We start from the raw sequence: 17,074 nt of genomic DNA, 5'->3' as shown, positions 1-17,074 counted from the left end.
TTAACCCTGGATATATATGACAGTCTACGATATGTATATCTATAACTATCAAATATACTCTAATAGTTTCGTCCATACGAAATATGTGTACACGTATACGGACTGATAGTGTACCTAGACACGTGAAAGACGTATAAAATGGCAATATTTGGATGTATGAAAAATTATAATGTCAAGTTTGAAAATAATTAGATTACAATGTCATATCACCAAAATGGAAAATTGTAATGGCAAGAATAAAACAAACTCTAAAATATTCAGCTTCTCCAAGGCTCGAGCCTTTTGTCCTCCGTCTCCACTCTCCAATTTCCCCATCCTTCCCATCGAATCAGAAACCCTAGCTTCAGCAGGACGGGATGACCGCATCTGCCACAGCCGATGGGACTTCTCCGGCGCCCACCGTGACAGAGGGAGAAATCCCAGCAGCGATGCATATTGGGGCAGCGGTCGGAGAGGGCGAGGAGATTAATGTGGGGGCTGCGGCTGCAATTGAGGAGCATGGTGAGGTGGAGCCTGAGGAGGATCCTGATGAGCAGGCGGAAGATGAGGAGGAAGTGGAGGGGGATGCAGGGGAGGTAGAGGCTGGGGATGTGACGGGGGCGTCGTTGATGGAGCCTCTGGTGACGTTGAAGCCTGGGGAGGAGGACGAACCCGAAGAGCTGGAGGGGGCCAAGGAAGAGCTGGATGAGGAATCCGAGGAGGCTACGCCTTCGGAAGAGGAGCCCGAGGAGGTGGAAGAGGGCAAGCAGGAATGCGACGATATTGAGGAGAAAGGCTTGATGGATCGATCTGCGGCGAACGGTATGTAGGGGCTATGGCAATATGGCATGTTCGTATACATATTAACGTTTATAGTTGTTATGTTGGTGGTAGTCTTTTTGTTCGTGTAGATACGTGATGTGTGTATGGTTTGAAATGCTAGTGTTCAGGTGATGTGTGGGAGGTGGGGTGGACAAATTAATGTGCATTGTACACTGCATAAAAAATTCAAGAGTTCCAAGCCTCTGTTATAATATTGTTCATGGTTGGTTGTTGCATGGTTAGGATTCTTGAGTGTTTTGGACATCTAACTGGCAGCACAATGGTTTATCTTCTCCAAATTATGTTGGTTAACCTTTGTGACAGAGTGCTGTCTAAAATCATGTCCCATAAAATGTTAATGGTCATTCCGGTTTTTATCTCTGTTAGACTCACATGATAAAGTATCAGGAGAAAAGATGAATAGATGATACAACAATAACCAAAGTCTTTTTGTCCCAAGCAAAGAAGGTCACAACTATTGAACTTTTTATTGTAATTTGCGTGTAAGAATATTAAGATCCTCTCTTTAGCGAAGTAGCCTGTTATTGAAGGGTATTCTTTATACTCAATGGTAGATCTTGCCACCAAGTAAATCTTTGGCAGTTCCACTCATTTGTAGAATATTTCTGTGCTTTACATTAATAGCCAAACTTCTCAGTAGTAGTAAAAGAGACATTTTCCTTGTATTTACTGCAGATGCGAGTGAAGTATCCAAACAGGAACACGGTAAATTTGGCAGCAAAAATGTGGATAAAGTTTCTGATCAATTCAGGAAAGTCAGTGATAGCTGTGGAAGCAAAAGAAATGATGCACAGAACTCTGAACTTGATGGAGGTCTTGAAATATTAGTTGACAAATTGCCTAAAGATTGTGTTGAGGAAGACATTGCAATGGCCTTTTCTCAATGCGGGGATGTCAAATCTGTTAGGATAATTAAAAATTCATCATCCGAAAAGAACAATGATATTGCATTTGTCTGTTATGCAAGCGTTGAAGCTGCAAAGAAGGCTCTCGTTGAATTTAAGGAGGGAATTGAGGTTTTGGATCTGAGTATCTGACAATGAACCCTTCAGCCCTTTTATGTAGTTAGTTTAATGTGTCAAAGCTTAATGCATCTTGGTCATATATTTTGTTTTTTATGTTGTTTTCATCAGGTTAAAGGAGAAAAGGTCAGGGTATCTGCTTGTCAAAATAATACTTCCCTTTACCTGGGAAACATATGTAAGGGCTGGACAAAAGATCAGGCATGATATTACACACTTTAACTAATCTCCTGAAAACCATGTTATCTTATCACTTTGTAAGAATATTATTTTCCAAATATAAATTTGTTAAACGGTTCAATTTTGTTGAAGGGATAAAAACATATACAATCTATATGTGGATGGTAGTCTGAATTATCCAGTTTATTTAAATTTATAAGAATTAACCAAAATTAGCTAGGTGCTTAGTCAGACCACCATGAGCTGCTGCTGATTTTGTTAATGGTTTACCTTGCTGAAACAAATAAATAGAACTGAATAATAATTGTTTAATGCAGCCAGTGGAAGGCTGAAGAAGGTACATATGAGAAGATTGAAAGTAGTAAAGTTTATGTGTATTCTTGCATGATACAATTATTGGTACTTTGCGTTGATAATATAGCCATTGTTGATAAAATGATAACTAATGTGAGGTTCAGAAATGTAGATGAACTTAACTAGAAGCAAAATGTGTGATTCAATCATGGAGAAATGTCACCTGTCGCCAAATCTAGAACATTTGAAAATTGATGAGTAAAATGTTGGTGTCTAGGCTCAATTTACATTGTACCACTGAAAAAGATGATCTTTTTTAATTTAAAATATTTTTTCTATCCCAAATTCTATTTTTAGATAGTTGGAACATTTAATTCTTTATTCACACTTATCAGTTCAATATTCACTTTTTATTTTTATTTAACTCATTGTCTTCTCTCTGAAATAAGAGTGCAGAATTGAGCAAATCATCACTTGCTATAGAACTGTTACCATTTACAGATTTATTTTATATTTGTTTAACTCTTTTTAGGTGCTGACCACCTTAAAAAGTATAGGAATTCAAGACTGCAAGATAAGTTTTCCCACTTCCATGAAAAGAAACAGAGGGTTTGCTTTTCTTAAATTTGCCTCACATTACTATGCCAGAGCAGCATTTCGACAGTTAATTAAACCAGATGCTTTTTTTGGCACTGATAGAAGTGCTAAAGTATCATTTCATCAATCCCACATAAAACCAAGTGAGAATCTTATAGAGGTAAGCTTTCGTTGTCGATTTAGTATTCAGACACCTTTTATGTCATTTTTCCTTATTAAATACTATGCGATATTGGTAATGAAGTAAGTTTTATGAAAGCTACTGTTTTCTACATAGTGTACATGTTCTGGTACCCACTATTTTCTTTACAAGACAATGCCAGTACAGCATGTCAGGTGGTTCATTTCCTTGCTGAAAATGAATTGCGTACAAACTTGAGCACAAGTTTACACAAAACACCAGTAGTTGGCTATTTATCTTTTGGTTGATACTTTTAAACTTGTACTGGAAAAAGGTAAAGCTTATTCTGTAACTTTCCTATGAGTTGCAGAAGCTAAATTATCCAGTAGCCAAGCATTCGAAAGATAAACTGAAAAACTTTAGTCCTTAATTGCCATGTTTAAACTCAAGTACTGCATGGTGTGAGAATCTTAATTCTATAATCCATGCTTAAATATCTATTTGTTTCTCATCATGCTTATAAGGTGTTAGGATAATCTACATATTAAATGATATTTGGTGCTCCATCCAGACCTGTTACTCCTGCACTTGGTGTGAGCATTGTTGTATCGAGCGTGGTAACTATGTTTTTAGGACTGGTTATTGGTTACTAAAAAAATTTGAAGCATTATTAGATTTACAATTAGCTAGCTAGCCATATAACCTTTTAACCAAACAAAGCAAGAAGTTTTGTATATTGTTCTGTCTTTTGCAACCCCAGAGAAGTTATGGACTATGTTTTGTATGCGGATTACCAACTAACAAATCAGATATACTTAATCTTTCAGTAATTTGTACTTGAAGTTAATCGCCATTATCAGGGGCATTAATAATCTGTCATGTCTTCATAACTAACTGGTATCTTTGTAGGCTAAAAAAGTATACCTGGAATGTGTGCCTCTTTCTTGGGATGAAGATAAAATTAAAGAATGCTGTCAACAATATGGGAACATTCTGAAAGTTGACCTTCTCCAGATATCAAAGAACATGGAAATTGAAACCTTTTCTTTTGTTGAATTCACATCCAGCAAGAGTGCATTAGCTTGTGTGGAAGGAATAAATAATGCTAATGTTGTTGATGGAGGCTTCAAGGTATCATATATCATGTTTTCTTATGCCCTTCAGTTGCTTTGGATAACTTTCTGACATGTATTTTTTTTAACCTAGTTGTCTGCGTGTCTTGTTCGGCCTAAAAGTGGTTTAAAGGCCAGTAGTGGTGAAACTTCAGAAGGTGCTACTACATCTAAGAAGGATAAAGCCCACACAGGGAGGGTTGCTGTAGATAAGGATTCACTACATAAATTGCCAAAAGGCAAGAAGAAGCTTACCACTCTCACAAAGGAAACCCTTGTGAAGATGAATTCACCAAGCAAATTACCAAATGGTTCTGATGTAAAGCTAACCTCACAAGATGCTGCAGAAGTACTGCAAACATCCAATCCTTCTGAATGGAAGAGGAAAGTTGGGAATTACAGAAACACCTCTGTAAACCAAAAACCAACAAAGAAAGCGGAAAATAATAGTATGTTCTCTCTCATAACTCATTGGACAATTATTTGGTGAATGAAAACTGTTTCTTATAGTAATGATTGTGCAGATGATGTTGATGAGAGCCAGGGAGCCTATGAACATGCTGCAGTATTGAAAACATCTAACAGTTCCAGAAGAAAAAGGAAAGCTGGCAAGAACAAAAATATCTATATAAATGAAAGATCATTGAAGAGAGCACATAACAATAGTATGTTCTCTTTGATAAATCAAATTCATTGATCATCATTTGATGAGCCGAAACTGGTTCTTATACCTGAATATGCAGGTAATATGGATGGAAGTTCGAGATCTAAAGTATATGCCTCTGATCTGGTACTTGAAAATTTTAGATCCTTACATTCTTACTCTCACCATCAAATTTCTATTTTTTATTTATAAATTACTCTTGTATGAGCCATTTAGGCACCTCATGCTGGATTCATCCCTCCTGCAAGTCGAGTTCACAGCACCCATGCATATGATCAGCAAAGGTTTCTTTCCTTTTCAATTTATTGCTTACTTTTAGTTTTGTGTGTCTTGAGTTTTGGGGATTTGAGGGAGAAAGTGATGATAGTGGCTGGCCACAGTAGAGTGCCCTGAACGCAAAGGCTTTTCCTTCTTATCCTTGCTGGCTCTTTATTGATGACCTTCCTCTCTTTTTATGGAGACGATTGCCATGTAGCCACGTATCTAAAATTATGTCTAATACAATTCAATCTTAACAATAGCATCCCTAACTCATACTCTCCATTTCAAATTGTAAGGCGTATTTTGTTTTGTTAGGACAACCCTTTGACCAACAGCCATTCTATTAGTAATTGGATTTTGTGATAGAAAATTGATTTTATTAGATTTGTATTGAAAAATACTTATGATATGATTTCATATCACATTAATGATATATTAATTGTGTAATTGTTGGTCAAAGTCTTGTCCTAATAAACAAAATACACCGTACAAAAAGAAATGGAGGGAATAATAGCTAACTTAATAGGCAAGCAAACCTATAGTTACCAGAACTGCGCAGGGAGGCCTCGATCGCCATTGAATTCGCTGGCGAACTGAAACTCTTAAATGGTGGTCGGTACGAGGGGCCTAGGCAAACCCCAATGGACACTGACTGATGGACTTAAGCAGGGGTGGAGCCAGGGCCCATGGGCGTGCTGCAGCACGGGTCCAGCCCACTTCATCCCATGTAAATATATGTAGTATTTAGGCCCAAAGCAGTAGTTTAGCATAATTTTAGTCAACTGGTTCTTCTCCACTGGTTTAGCCCAGGCTGAAGGAGGTTTCTATCTCCGCCCCTGGGCTTAGGAGATTGGAGAGGGCAGCAGCACGGCGGCTGTGAGACATAAGAGTTGTTGTTGGGTATGCTGCAATTGATGCCAGAGTTGTGGGCCTCCCAATGGAAGGAAGGAGGTGTGCCTGGCATTAGAAAACAGCATGCCATGGCAGCTCAGTCTGTTATCCCAAGGGAAACCAAGGGGTACCAGAGAGATGAGGACTGTACCACAAATCCTATGAACCATGATTCTGGTAACACCGAACAAACCAACATGACATCGTTGTGAGATTGTGAGCCTGGTGCAATAGCGCACCTATGGTTACTGTTCACACAATTCATTTGCGAGTGAACTCCATGGGAGATTCTTCCAGGTCTATATGTATACGCAAAACTTTAAATTTGTTACTATCTGGCTCACTTTGGGAAATTTTCTGATTTCATCCCTATTCGGATCATGACCTTTATAACACCTGTTTGGTACTGTTGTGGTCTGGCTTAGCTTGTACCTAATTTCAGTTCTATTTTATGCTCTCACAGGACTGCAGAATATGGTATCCACCCAGTAGATCGTCATCCTTATGCTAGAGGTATAATATTGTGAGTTATGTATTTTATCAACTAGGCATTTGCTACTGTTAATAATAATGACACATTAACAGGAATTATCATTTACCTGACATCCTCATTTATGTATGTTGAATTCCTCTTGTGACTGCTTGGGTGTTTCAGTATTTAAGACCAATGTCGGTGTTTTCATGTATATTTAATGCCATGTAAATATGGCAGTTTTGCGCATTTGGTAGTTTCAGAAATATATGTTAGAATAAGTGTGTAACCAATAACTATTCCTTTTAGCCTAGAGATGAAAACCCAACAATGTCTCAAAAGGATGATGCTATATAAAGTAATTGTAAAAAATCATTGTAATATCAGTAATAGTAAAGAGAGTATTGTTTTTGCTGTTCCTTTAATACTGTACTAATTACTGAGCCACTGAAATGCCATTATAGCAATGTTCTCATGAGCTCCTTTGTCTTCAACCAACTAACACTTAATTTGAGAATTTGATTTGTTTGATATATTTTTTGTGGCGCTAGTTATTTCATTTACCCTGCAAACTTGTGTTAGTCTCATGTACTCCAGTTTATTCTTTGTTTATTCTTTTTTTTTCATTTGGCCAAACATCTTATTGTACAATCTAAAATTTCTTTTGGGCAGAAACTGTAGCTTCCCGATCAGCCTACTATGGTCATACAAGCTATGCTGACTATGAGGTAACTCATGACAATTTGTTGTTTCATTGCTATACATATTTCCAGTTTGGGTTTCTTGAAGGCAATATAAACGATCAGAAGAGTGAATATAATTACTCATTCGCTAACTGTTTTGAAGTATGTTTAGTAAGTCCATGTATGTGTTAAAATTACAAAAGTAGCATAATTGTCAAATGTAAAAATATCTCAATATGATACATGATAACTATATTGCCATCATAACTAGAGGGCATTTGCCCCCAGTATTCTGGAAACTGGTCTGAAGCTACTGATTTTTTTTTTTTGGCGGGGGGGGGGGGGGGGGTGGTCTCTACCCATGTAGGCCTACTTTGGCAGCAGGGAAACCCAGCGGGATCCCTGAGTTTTCCCTGGGCCAAAATCCTAAGGGCCAATCTTCCCCGAAAAAATTCCTGGCGCACTTTGGAAGCCCATCTGCCCGGCCTGGAAGCCCGCTTCCCCTCCTATTCCACGGGAAATGATTCCACATCTCTGGTGGCCGGGAACGATTCCACATCTTGTGACTCGCGAAGCTGCCCCTCCGCCGGGCTCGGCGACTCGGCGCCGCCGCCGCCACCTCGCCATCCGGCCGCCGCCGCCCCGGCATCCGGACACCGCCGTTCCTCCATCGCCTCGGCATCCTGACGCCCGCCAACGGTAAGCACACCTCCACCGCCTCCACCGCCGCCGTCTCCCCCGACCGCGCTCACCTGGCGATCCGACCTCTCCGCTATGCTCTCGATCTGGGACTCTGTTACCCACGCGAGTGGCATACGCCTCGGCGAGGACGACGAGCTGCGACATTCTGTGTGCTAGGGTTTCGATTCTCATCCTTTCTCTTTCTTGTAGCTCGACGCCCGACTGGAGGCTGATCCACGCTGCGGCCATCTCGACGCCCGGCTGGAGACTGATTCGGACTGCCTGCGCCTGCCACCTGCCGACCGCCGACCGGACCGCGCGCGGCCCAATCTCCACCGCCCTGTGACTGCCCCCACTTGGCTCCCTTCGTCGTCCCAATATCCAGTGAGTACTTCCTCCCTCCTCCTTGTCCCTCCCGTTTTCTTGCTGGAAAAGAAGCTAGGAAGAACTTCTCTACTTGATACTTGAGTTCAACCTTCTGAAATTAGGACAAGACGTGAGCATGTGCCGTAGCTTATCTTCTCTGTTGTGGTAAATGATAAAATTCTTGCACTCTGTTGCTGCAAGGCCTATTTAGCTATCTATTACAGATGAAAAGAAAAAGAATGACAATCCTAAGGAGTGTGTACCCTGCTTGATTTATCTATTTGGCTTTTTTGCTCTATTTTATTGCAACTAGTGATCACTATGAGTGAGGTACTAGTGAACTGAACTGATAGAGTGAATTTGGTTTTTGTAATAGAGCAAAAAAGACCTTGATTATAGTGATCACTCTATCAGCCTAGTTGTGATCACTAGTTCTGTGTTCTTTCTAGTTGTATGCAGTTAGTTCATGAATGGGAAGAGCCTTATTTGCCTACTGGAATTAGTTCAGGCCTGAGTTGGTTTTGTTTCATTAATGTGAAGAGCCTTAGGTGCCTACTGCAGACTGTGTATTTTTCCTGCAGACTATCCTGTGTATTTTTCTGTGGACTGTATTTCCTGTTGTTTCCAAGCATTGGATCTACTTCTGACTTTTTTAGACTTTTAATACTTGTTCCTCTACTTGTTTATATATGTAATAATATAATTTTATATATGTAACACTAGATGGCTTCATGGGAGGAGCATGCTAGGAATTTTTTATTGGAAGAGGAAGAAGATGATGAGGAGCTATTCTTTGTTCTTCTCCCTGCTGTAATGCCTTTTCTAGATGAAGAAAAAATACCTGAGCACACCTCTTCTCTTCCTGGTGCTAAAAAGGTTAAAGAGATTCTCGAAGGGCACGAGAATTGGTGCAAGCAAGAATTTAGGATGGAGACTGACATATTTAGATCTGTAGCCAACTTTCTTAGGGCAGAGAACTTGCTCCGTGATACACGTGGTATGAGGATTGAGGAGCAGCTTGGCCTGTTTATGTACATGCTCTCTCATAATGCAAGTACAGATTCGCTAAAGAAGGTGTTTCAACATAGCGGTGAGACAGTGCATAGGAAAATAAATGAGTTCTTCGATATCATTCCACTATTAATCCAAAAATTCATCAAACTCCCGAATCCAAGCTGTACACACGTGAAGATTACATGTGACTCTAGATTTATGCCGTTCTTTCAGGTTCGTTCATACTTACACTACACTTTCCTTATACCTTTCCTAACCACAATCCAAATCTTCACTAGTTTTTCTTACCTGCAGAACTGCATTGGTGCTATTGATGGTACGCATGTCCCTATTACAATTTCACAAGACAAGGCCAGTCCCTATAGAAATAGAAAAGGGACACTATCACAGAATGTGATGTTTGCTTGTGACTTCGACTTGAAGTTCACTTTCATCTCAGCTGGATGGGAAGGATCCGCATCTGATGCAGGAGTGTTGCGGTCTGCTCTTGGCAAGGGTTTTACTGTGCCGGATGGGAAATTCTATCTTGTAGACGGTGGATATGCAAACACACCATCATTCCTTGCCCCCTACCGAGGAGTCAAGTATCATCTCAGTGAGTTCAGGAGACGTGGCCGATATGCTAACTACAAGGAATTGTTCAATCATCGGCATGCAATTCTTCGGAATCACATTGAGAGGGCCTTTGGGGTTCTCAAAAAGCGGTTTCCAATTCTGAAAGTGGGCACACATTACCCAATTGAATGTCAAGTGAAGATTGCAGCAGCTGCTGCTGTGTTTCACAACATCATTAGAGGGTACAATGGGAGTGAAGATTGGCTAGACTACCTACCTGATAATATCAACCCAGCAGATTATGTCGACTTGCCAGACGGAGACACTAACTACCCTAGTGAGACGGAATCAAATGATGGAAATGCCCTACGAGACCAAATAGCCCATCAGATGTGGGCTACCTACAATGAGTAGGATAGTATTGTTTGAGGGTTAAGCCTAGTTCTACCCTGATGTATCTAGTTAACTATTTAATGTTTCTTGTAATGTTAAAACAACATTTGTTGTATAGTGTTAAACTGCATCCTCAGGAAATCTGCCTGCTTTCAGTTACTATGCCATAAGATTGTTCTTTTCCTGCAGCCCTGCTTGTTTTGCTTCCCATGTATAGTTCAGGAAATCTGCTTGTTAAATTTAAAATGCATCAAGTATAATATGTGCTAACAGGAGAACTGCATCTGTTTTCTAACTCTGTCTAACTCCCATCTCTTGAATGAATCTTTAATTATTTCTTGCAGCAATGTCGAGGGCTGCATGGAACTACAACTATGAGAAAGGGCTTGTTCACATTATGAGAGACCATGTGAACATCCCTATGTTCAGGGGTCAGAATGGATGGACTGTTGAGGGTTGGAGAAGTATCTTAGAGAAATTCAACCAGCAGTTTCCTTCAGCACACTTCACAAAGGGGCAACTACAAGAGAAGGAGAAGGAGCTAAAGGGAAGTTGGAAGGCAATACGAGATGCTAGAAAGGAAAGTGGTGTTGGTTGGAATGACTCGCTGAGCATGATCATTGCTGAGCCGGAGAAATGGAAAAAACTAGTCAATGTAAGAATTTTCACTGAGCATGACCAATACTTACAAGGCACTTCTATCGCTGAGCATGATTGTTGCAAGAACTGACTATGTTGCTGTCTTTGTGGTTAATAGGATAATGCAAAATTGGCTAGGTTCCAGAAGAAGCCATTTCCTTTATATGACGATTGTACGTCCTTGTATGCAGGTATGTTAACAGTCAAGTATTCCATTGCATAAGGATCACTATTAACTATATCTTATACTGCTTGCACTATTTTTTTCATAGGAAGTGTTGCTACAGGAGAACTAAATTTCACATCAACCGGGCACTTGGCTCCTGCTGCTCAACTTCCTCCTGCTGCTAATGCTCTTGCTGCTGCTCCACAACCTCCTCCTGCTCCACTTCCTCCTGCTGCTGCACTCTCTGAGAGAAGTGCTAGAAGTGCCTCATTTACTTCATTGGATGGACCAGACATCACAAGTGCACATAATGAAGCTCAATCTGCACATTCCAATCAAGATTTTGTGGAAGGAGCAAGTGGAAGGAGGAAGCGCAAGCAAAGTCATATTGGTTCTGCTATTGAGGATTATGTGCAGTATAAGAAGAAGCAGACAGGCAAAACCATTGAAGCTCTCGAAGAAAGGAAGAACAAAGAAGAAGCATTTTCGGTCCCCAATTGTCTCGATGAAATGGACGCAATGGATGGACTTACTGATGTGGAGAAGTCATATGGTATGGATATCTTCAAATCTGAGATAGACAGGGAGGTATTCATGAACATGAAAAACAAAAATGTTCGATTTATTTGGCTCAAGCGCCAGATTAGGTAAATCTCTTCCTTGTAATATTACTTTACTTCGGTATGTCTCTACCTGCTAATGCTCCTTGTCTTTACCTGCAGTGCTCTTGGTGGAGGCAATGTTTGAATTGAGATGAAAAATACAGGTACAGTCATTGTGGATAAGGTATGTGCAAGAGACAAGGTTTGGTGGTTGCCTTTTTCTGAATTACATTAGTTGTTGTGTAGCAATGATTCTGATAAGTCATTCGTTATTTACATCTGTGCTGCTGTTGTGTATGGCCATATCATCTGGACACAACTGATGTACTCCCTCCCAGAAAGAATTCAATTCTATCAGTGTTATGTTTTAGTATTTTCTGCACTAGACCACTAGAAATACTACTATGTTCTTGTGAGTTATCCCAAGCATGCTCTTATATCGATGTCTAGAATGTCTGATTGAATCATGCCTATGGCCAGAGGTGTTAACTTTCAATATGCTCGGGCAATGATAGTTATGACTTAGCTATTGTTAGTTTAGTTAAGTGGTCTGAACTTAGCTGCTAATGTTTTTTCTTTTACTTGCAGGACTCTTGATGGAAGCAATGGTGGATATCTAGATGGAAGCAATGTTTTCCCTTTTTTTCTCTGAACACTACCCATGAAAAGGAGTTAAACCATAATTTGTTTTTTGATTAGATGTCTTGGATAGATGAAGATTATTTATGATTTGGCGAAGAATGGATTAACTAAGTTGAATTTGCCACTCGAATTAAATTTTTCATGTATTGTACTATGTCAAATAATTATGGTCTTGTGATTTTCCATGTATCATGTCCATGAAAATGTTGTGGTTGTTGGCATTGATCTGTCGGGATTTTCCATGTATTATTTGTTCAAAAAAAATCAGATTTGTTGTTGGCATTGAAAATGTTGCGGTGGTGGTTTGCAAGACATGCAACAGGCAGCAAGCAGGAGGAACCCTCCCGCCTTGTCTGCACTGCCAAACGGCAACGGGGAAACAACCCCCACGCGTGGTTTCTCCCCCTAGGTACAGGCGGGAATGGAGGATCAAAAAAAAATTCCCGGTGGAGGGTTCCTGGCACTGGGTATGCTTCCCTCCGCTGCCAAAGTAGGCCTTAGAGTCTAGACACCCACATGGGCGTATCTTGTTTATATAACCCGCTTTCTAATGATCCCTGTTTATCATATATCTGATGTTTACAACTTGTGAATATTTCTGAAATTTGTAGCCACCTGCACTATTTCTCAGTTAATTTTTGTTGTCCATGCAGGCTGGATATACATATGTATACCCGCCCCCGCCACCTCCTAGTGCATCTTATTACCCATGGAATGGTTCGTACATCACTCGAAGAGATTACTAAATAAAATCAAGTGTCAGCTGCTCAGCTCGGTGCTTCGCATTTTATCCCCATGATAACGAGGACCTGAGTTCATTCCAGTGTATATATTTAGATGCCTCCCAGAGTTATTCAAACTTCAAAACATAATGTTGCTAACAGAAATAAGAACTCTTTACGCCTTCCTATTAGAAGCTTTAGCTGCGTCTGTGTAGACAGCAATATCATATAAGCATTGATTTCGATAGGTTTTGTATGGATTCGTACTGCTCACGAAATACAGTTGAGCTAAACCACATACCGTAGGGGAAGCGTCAAGCAGATACTGTGCTACCCTGGAGAACCTTCAGTTCCAGGGTGCCTCACCAGCACTGCCTGCGCTACAATTCGTGGATGCATCACCTGAAGAATGTGCATGTGGCCCAAATGGTTCAATCAGCCCAATAAATATTTAACATGACTATCGTCCGCGGATGCATGGCCTCAAGGCTGTTCGTGTGGCCCAGTGGTTCAATCAGCCCAATAAATATTTAACAAGCATCTTTTGACATGTGCATTAGGCTTTGGGTGGTGAAGGTTTTTCAATGACACCAGTCCTCCTCGCGTCCGGTTGAGTCGTCCTCCGCTCGGGCTGACCTAGGGACTCATCTGTCTCAGTTTCCCGGCCTTGGCGGAATATCGGCTTGATCTGCGGGAGTAGGAACAGGGGTGGGATCATGGCGGCAGATAAGAAGAAGCAGAAGAAGATCAAAGAGGGCACTGGTCCTACTTCATCGGCGGGCTCCGAGTCGGAGTGCCGCCGGGACCAATGAGTTGCTTGAGCGGGAACTGTCGCGGCTTGGGCAATGCCGCGACAGTTGGTGAGCTTCGCAATCTTGCGAAGAAGTATGACCCAACCGTGCTATGTGTTTTAGAAACTCAGATTCACAAGTCACGGGTGGAGCTGTTAAAAGGTACTCTAGGGTATGATAATTCCTTTGCTGTCAGTAGTTCAGGTCGCAGTGGTGGCCTTGGTATCTTTTGGAATAATAAAACTAGAGTGGAATTTTTACTGTACTCGCAAATATCATATCGATGCAATTGTGACAGAGTATGGGAAGGAGCCTTGGAGATTGACATGTGTTTATGGTGATGCTCAAACTGCCGAGCGCCATAAGACGTGGGACATGTTGAAATTTATCAAAGCCTCATCGCATCTTCCCTGGGTGTGTATGGGTGATTTTAATGAAGTGCTGCTGAGGGAGGAGCACCAGGGGGTGCAAGAGCGCAGCCACGCGCAGATCGCGGGCTTCTGCGAGGTGGTGGACGTGTGTGGTTTTCATGACCTCGGTTATGAGGGAAGGAGCTGGACCTTTGAAAAGAGAGTTGCAGGTGGCTCGTACTGCCGAGTTCGACTTGATCGAGCTCTGGCCACGGTGGATTGGTGCTCACGCTTCTCTGAGGCAAGGGTTTCACATCTTACTGGAGTAGCATCAGACCACGGCCCAATACTGCTCCGATGGGAGCAGGATGAGAGAGATCGGCGAAGGAAAAAGAAGATTTTCAGGTACAAGGTGATGTGGGAATCTCAAGAAGATTTTATTGCTATGTTGGCTCAAACATGGCAGGGAGGAGGGAAGGCACATACTCTGCGGGAGCTAAACGAGAAAGTGGTACGCTTGGCGGGTAGTCTGAGCGAATGGGGAGTTCATTCTTTTGGCCACGTACCCGAGAGCTTAAAGCTTTGAATGAGGAACTGGAAAGGATGACATTAGACACCACGCGGGCTGGGGGACCTTCTCATGCGGAAATTAAAGTGGTGGAGAGAATTATGGAGTTGAATCACAGAGAAGAAATTATGTGGAAGCAACGCTCTAGAATCACGTGGCTGACGGAAGGTGATAGGAATACTCGCTTCTTTCATCTCAGAGCGAGTCAGCAACGCAGAAGAAATTACATCTCCAAGCTGAAAAATCAGGATGGTCAGTTCACTGATAATCAAGTGGAGATGGGAGTTATGGCAACAGATTTCTATAGGACGTTGTACACGTTAGAGGGGACGGTAAATATGAACCTGGTCCTTGATACGGTTCCAGCAAAGGTGATAGCGGCTATGAATGAGAGTTTGGTGGCCCCTTTTGATAAAGATGAAATAAAGAGGGTGTTGTTTCAGATGTTTCCCACTAAAGCGCCGGGGCCTAACGGTTTGCCGTCACATTTCTTTCAGCGTTATTGGGAGATCTGTGGTGATGAGGTTACTAAAGTGGTACTTCGCGTCCTGCGAGGTGAGGATGATCCATCTTTGATTAATTGCACGTGCATTGTGTTAATACCAAAGGTGGAGAGCCCGGAGGAACTAGGTCAGTTTCGCCCAATTAGCCTATGTAATGTAATATACAAGATAGCTTCAAAGGTGATGGCGAACAGGATGAAGCTTGTTCGACCGGAGATTATTTCTGAGGAACAATCGGCTTTTGTTCCAGGCCGACTTATCACAGATAATATAATTACAGCTTATGAGTGCATGCATTTTATGAAGAAGAAGAGAGCAAGAGATAACAAATTTTGTGCGCTCAAGCTGGACATGAGGAAAGCATATGATCGTGTGGAATGGAGCTATTTAAAGGCTATAATGATTAAGCTGGGTTTCCACCGGATATGGGTTGAGATGATTATGAGACTGGTCACTACGGTGTCTTTTTCTGTCTTATTCAACGGAGATCGTCTGGATAGTTTTGTTCCGACAAGGGGAATCCGTCAGGGAGACCCAATCTCGCCTTACTTGTTCTTGTTAGCAGCGGAGGGCCTTTCGTGCCTGTTAAAGTCCAAAATTCAGTCATCGAGCCTTAGTGGGATTAAAGTGGCTACCTCGGCCCCGATGGTTAGCCACTTATTGTTCGCGGATGATAGCCTGCTGTTCTTCAAGGCAAACAGGGAGAGTGCGGAGATGGTGATGGATGTGTTGAACACATACTGCCAGGCCTCGGGTCAGAGGATCAACATGGATAAATCTTCTATACACTTCGCCAAGGGGGTGAGTGGCGGCATCAGAGAGGAAATCATGGAGATCCTGGATGTGCACAATGAAGCTCTTAGTGAGAAGTACATGGGAATGCCCACGGATGTTGGTACTGCTACGAATGGAGCTTTCAAGTATCTCAAAGATAGAGTTTGGAAGAAGGTCCAGGGGAGGATGGAGCAAACACTGTCAGCTGGTGGAAAGGAAGTGCTCATCAAGGCAGTGGCACAAGTGGTGCCAACCTTCTCCATGTCTTGCTTCAGATTGCCGAGAGGGTTGTGTCAGCATATCGATAGTTTGCTGCAAGGCTTTTGGTGGGGGAGTAAGGAGGGGAAGAGGAAGACATGCTGGGTAGCATGGGAGGAGATGACAAAACCAAAAAATATGGGAGGATTTGGATTCAGAGATATTGAGCTTTTCAACCTTGCACTGCTTGCGAGACAGGCCTGGCGCATTTTGCAGGAGTCGGCCACGCTCAGCGCGAGGGTGTTGAAGGCAGTTTACTTCCCTAATGCAGACTTTCGTGATGCAGAACTTGGCCCATCTCCATCTAGAGTTTGGAGAGCTATCATTGACGGCAAGGGAGTTCTACAACAGGGTCTGATCAAAAGAATTGGAACGGGTGAGGACACAGATGTGTGGAGAACAAATTGGTTACCAAGAGATGGTCTCATAAGGCCGATCTGCTGCTTGAGCAGTACACCGCCGGTAGTGGTCAGTGAGCTGATCGATCCGGTGAGTTTGTCTTGGGATCTGAATAAGCTGAAATTCCACTTCATACCAATGGACTGGGAGGTAATCAGGAGTATACCCCTATCCACTCGAAGACAGGAGGATATTTGGGTCTGGCACTATGAGAAATCGGGAGTTTTCTCAGTTCGTTCTGCGTACCGAATGTTGGTGTCTAACCGAGAGCAGAGAACTGATTGGATTGATCACAACCCATGTCAGTCAGATGTGAGAGCAAAACATAAGGACTGGACAGATTTATGGAGTGTCAAAGTTCCTTCCAAAGTTTGAGTCTTTTTGTGGAGACTTGCAAAACAATCGATCCCGACCGGAGATGTCCGTTATCATAGAAATATGGCACAGCACAACAACTGCTCCATATGTGGAAGGCCGGATTCCTGGCGCCACTCCTTGCTGGAGTGCAACATGGCCAAGTGTGTCTGGGTTT

At 42.0% G+C, this 17,074-nt stretch overlaps 3 protein-coding genes across 3 annotated transcripts; all 3 read left to right on the top strand.

Moving 5' to 3' along the window:
• Positions 1-428: 428 nt before the first annotated feature.
• Positions 429-4,720, top strand: LOC120647960 (nucleolin-like). The gene is made up of 6 exons (XM_039924755.1): positions 429-801; positions 1,498-1,838; positions 1,956-1,976; positions 3,946-4,167; positions 4,282-4,560; positions 4,673-4,720. Exons 1-6 carry the CDS (start codon positions 429-431, stop codon positions 4,718-4,720), a joined length of 1,284 nt encoding a protein of 427 aa, XP_039780689.1.
• Positions 4,721-8,889: 4,169 nt separating this feature from the next.
• On the top strand, positions 8,890-10,149 carry LOC120647959 (protein ANTAGONIST OF LIKE HETEROCHROMATIN PROTEIN 1-like). The gene is made up of 2 exons (XM_039924754.1): positions 8,890-9,393; positions 9,475-10,149. Exons 1-2 carry the CDS (start codon positions 8,890-8,892, stop codon positions 10,147-10,149), a joined length of 1,179 nt encoding a protein of 392 aa, XP_039780688.1.
• Positions 10,150-10,474: 325 nt separating this feature from the next.
• Positions 10,475-12,294, top strand: LOC120648678. Its single transcript, XM_039925379.1, has 5 exons — positions 10,475-10,783; positions 10,886-10,958; positions 11,040-11,580; positions 11,656-11,719; positions 12,124-12,294. Exons 1-4 carry the CDS (start codon positions 10,475-10,477, stop codon positions 11,678-11,680), a joined length of 948 nt encoding a protein of 315 aa, XP_039781313.1. The 3' UTR covers positions 11,681-11,719; positions 12,124-12,294.
• The last annotated feature ends 4,780 nt before the right edge of the window (positions 12,295-17,074 follow it).

Source organism: Panicum virgatum, chromosome 9K (assembly GCF_016808335.1).
Source record: "Panicum virgatum strain AP13 chromosome 9K, P.virgatum_v5, whole genome shotgun sequence".
NCBI lineage: Eukaryota > Viridiplantae > Streptophyta > Magnoliopsida > Poales > Poaceae > Panicum > Panicum virgatum.
Note: the sequence above shows the minus strand (reverse complement) of the source record. Positions and strands in the feature narration are given on the sequence as shown.